This window comes from Electrophorus electricus, chromosome 7, assembly GCF_013358815.1.
Source record: "Electrophorus electricus isolate fEleEle1 chromosome 7, fEleEle1.pri, whole genome shotgun sequence".
NCBI classification, from domain to species: Eukaryota; Metazoa; Chordata; class Actinopteri; order Gymnotiformes; family Gymnotidae; genus Electrophorus; species Electrophorus electricus.
The window spans coordinates 2,051,351-2,058,850 of NC_049541.1; the positions used below are offsets into that span (position 1 = coordinate 2,051,351).

General features: G+C 49.0%; 1 protein-coding gene across 1 annotated transcript in view; it reads right to left on the bottom strand.

Annotated features, from left to right (window-relative positions):
• gpc5c (glypican 5c) overlaps positions 1-7,500 on the bottom strand; it is a 120,620-nt gene that overhangs the window by 19,362 nt on the left and 93,758 nt on the right. The window contains exon 8 of the mRNA XM_035527737.1: positions 6,968-7,100. Coding sequence (XP_035383630.1) covers positions 6,968-7,100 — 133 coding nt within the window. The remainder of the gene's footprint in view (positions 1-6,967; positions 7,101-7,500) is intronic.

Sequence of the window (7,500 nt, forward strand, 5' to 3'; positions counted from 1 at the left end):
GGCATCTGTGGAGTAGCTGCACCCTATAAAGCCATCAAGCAGCATAAGGACACTTCTGGACAGAACGTCCTTAAAACAAATTCTTGGAGGTAAGACAGGAGGGTAGAGTTCATGAGGCCCTGGAGAGTGGAGTGTTGTGTTAGCGTATCAAACCTACGGGGTGACACACGCCCCCACCGTTCTCTCTCTCTACAACCCTGTTCTATCACACCCTGTTCTTCCTCACATCTCTTCTTCTTCCCTCTCTCTCTCTCTCTCTCTCTCTCTCTCTCTCTCTCTCTCTCTCTCGTGCACCGAGCATATGAACTGCTTCTGAGACGGTAACGCTTGTTGCTAAGTGACCCGGACTGTTCAGGAATCCCCTTGCATCTGTATGAGTGGCTTGAGTGCTTTACACAGACCTGGGGTTTTTTTTGTTTTGTTTTTTTGTTTTGTTTTTTTTGTAGCTGGTTGCCAGGATGAAGGAGGAGATTTTTTTTTCAAGGGCTGAGGCTGGAATGGCCCATATTTCTTCGAGAAAGGGCGAGTGAGGCAGGAGAAAAGGTGCAGTCTAAAAGAGAGAGAGTCCCACCTTCACATGGTTTGTGTCCTGCAAGGGCAGCCCATTAACTGTGCCCATAAACTACGGTGAACACAGCGACAGGGGCCTGATAACGAAGCGTCCAGCATGGCGGGACAGACTGCAGTTGACTCCCCCTCCCAGAGCTGAGGTGGAGTCGGACGGAGGAGGGTGGATGGCCATTTAAGTGAGCTCGCTGCACTCTGGGTGAGGAGAAGTGCTTTTAGAGACCGATCGTGAACTCGGCTTCTGTCTGCCAGAGTGGCTGTGTGGACAGGGAGAAGCTGTTAGTCAGGCAGGCCAATCTCAGAGCTGTGAAACACTTGTGTAACATGTCTCTGGGCAACTTAGGAAACAGAAAACACACAGTGGCACAATGGAAGCCAAGAATAAGAAAATATATGTGTGTGAGCTGCACTACCATACTGGAGCTGCAGTAGGAGTTACAAGTCGTTCAATTACTTTATTAACTTATTTTATTTTTTCGTTTAGCTGCAGTTCCCTAAAGAGTGTATCACTCTCTGATTACTGCACAGCTCACACACTTAAGAGGGTAAAGGCTGTGACCAGCTGCCTATGGCAACACAACTACCGGCTATGAAGTATTAGTATTAGTATTATGTACCTCAAGGGCATTTTAAACTCCTGGGCTGACGACACCCTGCACGCTTGGATGTGCAGTGGCACGGATACATAGCATTTCCTCATGAGTGTGAGACATGTAACTGTGTTCTCACACGCGCACCCTGTCCACGCTCATTCCACGCAGAGCCGTGGGCAGTCACTGGCTCGCGCTTAGTCTTTAAATGTGTTCTTGCTATTTTTTCACTAGAGTGAAATGCATCTAATCTGTGACGGTGAAGAGCTCTAAGCACACACACACACAAACACACACACACACAAACTTACTCCCGTTTAGTGCAGTGAAACAGCGGCTAAAGCATTTCAACCCATAACAGCGTTAAAAACGCGCGCGCGTCGATTTGACAGGTTTCATGCCCGAAACGCATCGCCCACGTTATGATGTCAGATCGCTTCACAATTTCTCTCAATGTGGCGCAGATTCAATTACAGCATGGGCCACATGCCCCGTCGCTGCTGAGGGAATCGATTGGCGTCGGTGCTAAGAGATCGCTGGCCAGGCACCCCTCCTCTGGCGCAATTTAAAACGATATAAATCGATCCGTAAAGAGCAGGACTGGAGCCTGCAGCGTTGGGGTCCACTCTCTCGGAGCGCCATCGGTAATTCAGCCATGTGCTCTCAGAGCGCACCGTCACAATGCGCAGGGCGGGTGGTTGGAAGGTTCCAGAAAAAGTAGACATGGCTCCAGTTTTAATGTTGAGAATTGTTTGAGCTTTTTTTTTGGCCAGGCGACTTTCAGGTCTACTAAACCACCTCTTGTAATAAAGATATGTTAATGAAATATAGCATTATTAATAGACCACTAACAAATATTTATTACCTGACCATACTCTTCTGACAGACAATAGCAAAGGTTTTTCTAACCAACTAAATCTCACAGTAAAAGCTACAACCCAATAAAGTTGAATACCTCATGTGTAAGTTTTAATATTAACATGCTTTGGTACAATAGCTAAATAGTCATTCAAGCGGTCTGGAAATGTGTTCTCTCAGTATGAAACACAGTGAACAAGGTCACAGACTGTTTTGGTGAATATGCTGACTTATGAAAATGACCTGGAGTCTGACACGCACTCAGACTGATCCGATTAACTTCAAAAAAGATGGCAGGAAATGAAATGACGCAGTACCTGAAGACCGTGCGCGCGTGTCGAATAAACCAGAGAAATGCGGAGATGCTTCTGTCATGACCCGTGAACCCAGAATGGCACAGGCCACGAGCGCTAATGAGTCACATTTCCTTACGTCTCTTACCGTGTGCACACCTCTGCATATGAATGCTCACTGTCTGTGTGTGTGTGTGTGTGTACGCGTGTCAAAACACGCCTCCGTTTACTGCCAGGGCTTGATCTCCATGACGATCACGCTATGGGGGTGTGATGGCCAATGGCAAAGTAAGAAGTGATGGGAAGTGGGAGCATGCAATGTTGACCCAGACATCACCAATCACACAGCGTGTGGGCGGAATGACGTCCGAAGACCATTACTAGCTCTGTGTACAGATAATATAGTATAGTTATGATATTTAATATTCAGTTACAATGTTTGTGTACAGTGTTTGTATTGTTGGACTGTTTTCTGTTGCTGTCTTATGCCCTGGAGACCCTGGAGTTCGCTCCTCGCTGAACACATCTGTGGTAAGAAGGAATGACAACCAAACTGACCCTGACATGGGCCAATAAAAGATTGGTAAAGAGCGGAAATGCGATAGCTTGTGGGAAAAGGAGAGGAGAGTGTGAGGTAGTTTAAAAAGGCTCAGAAGTGTGGAAGCACTTTGAATTCCCAGCATTGTAGCATTTTTCATTTAAATTATTTATATGATTGCTTTGCCTCTGAATTCAACTCTTTAATCTTTCAATAAGTCATTTCATTTGTATTTTTCAATGTTAAATTCAGAATGAAAATTCAAGTTTTAAGAATTGAAATAATATATATTCAAGTTGCTGAAATTCAATAGGCCAAATTCAATAGGCCAAATTCGCATCCTAAAATTTTAGTTAAAAAATTCTGATTAATCATAAGATAAGAAATCGACTGTGTCAGATAGAGCCGACATCCAGCCAATCAAGTTATGCTCCACTGGTCATATGACCAAGTTCAAAGTCTTTTAAATTTAAAAGTCTGGTGAGGCAGATTTGCTTCCATGCAGAAAAGACACAGTTTTAGTGAAAGACAAAAAGGCGTCAGTGTGACACGTCCTTCTAGTGCCTGGTCTGGAAACAGCTGCGTCTCTACAAAGTCCTTCTCCTGCCAGTAAGGACGTCTGTCCTCAGCCAAGTCGGAGACAAGCGTGCCCTACCACACTGGACACGGACGCACCGCACAGATGCACACCGAGGGCAGAACATTCTCTTCTGTGTTCATCTCCCATTTTTAACTAAACATCAAACAGCTTCCCCAGGGAACCTGGAGAAGAAGACAGTTGGTCAGCAAGATACTTCTCCTCCCATCCCATCCCAGATAGGTCCATGTCTCCAACATCACTGGAGGTCTCACACGTGCCTGTCACGCCCAGGTCCTGGGGCGGGGCCTTACCACTGCTGCCGTGACGCCCTGGGCCAGTGGGTTGAGAATCCATACAACCCTGACCTAACCTGTTCCACCTCGTTAGTTAATTACCAAGCACTATACTCGGTAATGAAGTAACGCACTGCATCAGCTCAGGGACAGGGTCAGTGTAGACTGGTCCAGGGCATCTTAAGTCCAAAGGGTTTATCCATGAGTGTCTTTCAGAGTGAGATCAGAGGCAACTGATCAGACAAGAGAATCAGACAACTGGTCAAGTCCGATCACCATCTAGAATCAGATTTAGTTGGAGTTTTTACCCCCAAACGTACAGTGACGTACAAGAAGGAGATGTATTTCCAAATGCTGGAATGACATTGTACTGTCCTGCTTAGTGCTCTGAAGTCTCCAAGCAGCCCCTGGAACTCTCCTCTCTCAGCAGCTGTGATGGGACTGATATGTGGATTGCATGGCAACTCCAGGACCAGGGCTGGGAATACTGTTCTTTTCTGGCATTCCTTCCTGGAGATATAATGCATTCCTGGATATAGACCCGGGCCATTAAACCCGGATGATTAAACCCAGATGAGGTATTGTGATCAAACCCAGAGGAGGTATTGTGCTTAAACCCGGATGAGGCATTGTGATTAAACCCGGATGATGAGGTATTGTGATTAAACCCGGATGAGGCATTGTGATTAAACCCGGATTAAACCTGTGATTAAACCTTCCCTCCATCCAACTCCTTGCCTCTTTCTTTGGTCTTTTTTAAAACATAAATGGCACATTATTTTTCTAGAACATTCTGTATCACTAGTAGTAGGTCCAGTGATTTAGTCTAAGCTGCATGACGCCATATGTGTCAGAGCTGGAACGAAGAAGAGAGAGCGAGAGAGAGAGGAAGAGAATGTGAGAGAGAGAAGCAGAGAACAACTCGCACTGGCACGGTTTTAAGAGAAACAGTTCCATGGTGTTACTCTGACTCCTCCAAAGACACTTTTAAATGACCCTTTCCAGTTGTTCTTTCCCCTATCCCTCACTCTCTCTGCCCCCCTCTCTCTTTCACTTCTATCCCTCGTTCCTCCATTCTTTACTCCAGCATGTTAATAGGTTGTCTGCCATTGGTACAGTGTCTGTGGGGAGCATTAGTCAGCCTGTCCTGTACTAGCCTGCCTAAGCTGCTTTGCAATTAATGACTCTTTATTGTCGTCTAGGCAAACATGGCCTTGGGGGAAAGACACAGTCTCTCTCTCTCTCTCTCTCTCTCTCTCTTCCTCTCTCTCTCTCTCTCTCTCTCTCGCTCTCTTTCTCTCTCTCTTCCTCTCTCTCTCTCTCTCTCTCTCTCTCTCTCTCTCTCTCTCTCTCACCAGCCTCCCTGTCTAGCCCTCTTTTGTCTCCATGTTTGTACAAAGTCAGTACAACATCTTCGTACAGGCAGTGAGTGGAGGTGGGTGGATCTAGACTGAGCATGCCCCACAGGCAGAGGGAGTGTGTCCCACTGGGAGTAATTGGAGGTGGGTGATCTAGAGGGAGCATGCCCCACAGGCAGTGAGTGGAGGTGGGTGGATCTAGACTGAACGTGCCTCACAGGCAGAGGAAGCATGCCCCACAGGCAGTGAGTGGAGGTGGGTGGATCTAGACTGAGCGTGCCCCACAGGCAGAGGGAGTGTGTCCCACTGGGAGTAAGTGGAGGTGGGTGATCTAGAGGGAGCATGCCCCACAGGCAGTGAGTGGAGGTGGGTGGATCTAGACTGAACGTGCCTCACAGGCAGAGGAAGCATGCCCCACAGGCAGTGAGTGGAGGTGGGTGGATCTAGACTGAGCGTGCCCCACAGGCAGAGGGAGTGTGTCCCACTGGGAGTAAGTGGAGGTGGGTGATCTAGAGGGAGCATGCCCCACAGGCAGTGAGTGGAGGTGGGTGGATCTAGACTGAACGTGCCTCACAGGCAGAGGAAGCATGCCCCACAGGCAGTGAGTGGAGGTGGGTGGATCTAGACTGAGCGTGCCCCACAGGCAGAGGGAGCATGCCCCACAGGCAGTGAGTGGAGGTGGGTGGATCTAGACTGAGCATGCCCCACAGGCAGAGGGAGTGTGTCCCACTGGGAGTGAGTGGAGGTGGGTGGATCTAGACTGAGCATGCCCCACAGGCAGAGAGAGCATATACCACAGGCAGTGAGTGGAGGTGGGTGGATCTAGAGGGAGAGTGCCCCACAGGCAGTGAGTGGAGGTGGGCTAGTATGGGTGTGGAGGTCCTGCCAGACAGCTTCAAGGACCTCCCATATCTCATTGCATCCCCACTGACCTCCCGGCCTCTTTCTGTCTGATCCTTTGCTGCAATAATATATGGAGCATAATATACAGACTAATGTCATCTCTCGTTTTTATCTCTTTCTCTTTGTTTGTATCTCTCTCTCTCTCTCTCTCTCTCTCTCTCTCTCTCTCTGAGTCTTTTTGCAATGTATCAGTGGCTCAGTAACCACTGATTATGGGAAATGAGAGTGCTCAGTGGACAAGGGCACCCCGGGGCAATAACGCGGGGATGTGCGCGGACGCGGGGCCAGGTGCAGGCTGGAGTTACCCGCCACTGCAGTAAACGTGCAACGGCTTCTAATCTTCACCAAATTGAACAGAATGAGGGTGTCAAGGGTCATTAAGACACAGGGAATGAGGTCATAGACTAAAAACCAGCCTAGGGAGCTCCAAAGCACAGCTGTAAGTGCCCGAACAATCACGCCGTGTCGTCAGGAACTGTGCGCTTAATAGACTCTGCGGTCACCCACGGAGACCACGCAAAGGTAGGTCCTTCACGGAGAGGAACATCTGCGAGGAGAAAGAGCATGTGCAGCAGTTTTGTAACTCTTCAAATGCTAAATGACGGTCTAACAGACAGGCATGCCGTAACGACCCGCTGAGATCACGTTACACACGCACACACCCACACACTCGCACGTGATCCTTTCGCTCAGGGGCCCGGGTAAAGGAACGTCGGCTAGTGTGACGCCTCTCACCACACGTTGTCCTGAGCGAATATTTGCTGTTTACACACTGACTCTGTCACACTCGCCTTCACGCAGAAGGTGAGGTCGTGCCGCCTTTCCCAGGTTTCCGAACTAAAACGCCTGCTGCCGTGTGCAGGAGTTGCCCGTGCGGGAATGCGAGAGCCTCCGCCTCGAGCCAGCTGTGTTCCCGCTCCTCCCGCTGCTCCGCCCCGTCCTGCGCAGCGCTCCCTGCTGCGTGTGCGGTGTTCTGTGTGCACTCACAGGTCCTGGTTCCGCCCTCCCCGGACCCGTGGCAGCTGTCCTCATCATCGCAGTCTCCGCTGGCGTCCGGCCCGCTGCCCAGCTCGTCCCATGGATCCCTGCTCCCGAGGTCCGGCATTACCTCCTGCATCTCCTGAGATGGAAGCACACACTACAGTGAGCTTCACACTGCGGCGATGCACCAAAAAAAAAGGTTTACAAAAAGTGAAAAATAAATGGATTGGAAGACAATAGAAAAATCTATAGTATCACATTTGGATTAGAGAACAATAGAAACACGCCCCAGCCCATGTTTTTAACCCTCTCAGTGAATGTTGAGGCTATGTTTCTGCACTCTACAGGCTTTTACATGACCCTGGGCCAGGTCTTCATCCCTACCAGGAGCGCATGACCCCAGCTGCGGAGGAGCCCACCACAACCGGTTTGAACCTGATGCTCTGCGCCTGCTACTCTGTGCGTCAATAACAGCTGAGCTATTTCAGCACTACACTTTTGAAGCTGTCTAACACATATACACATCCACACACAGACAC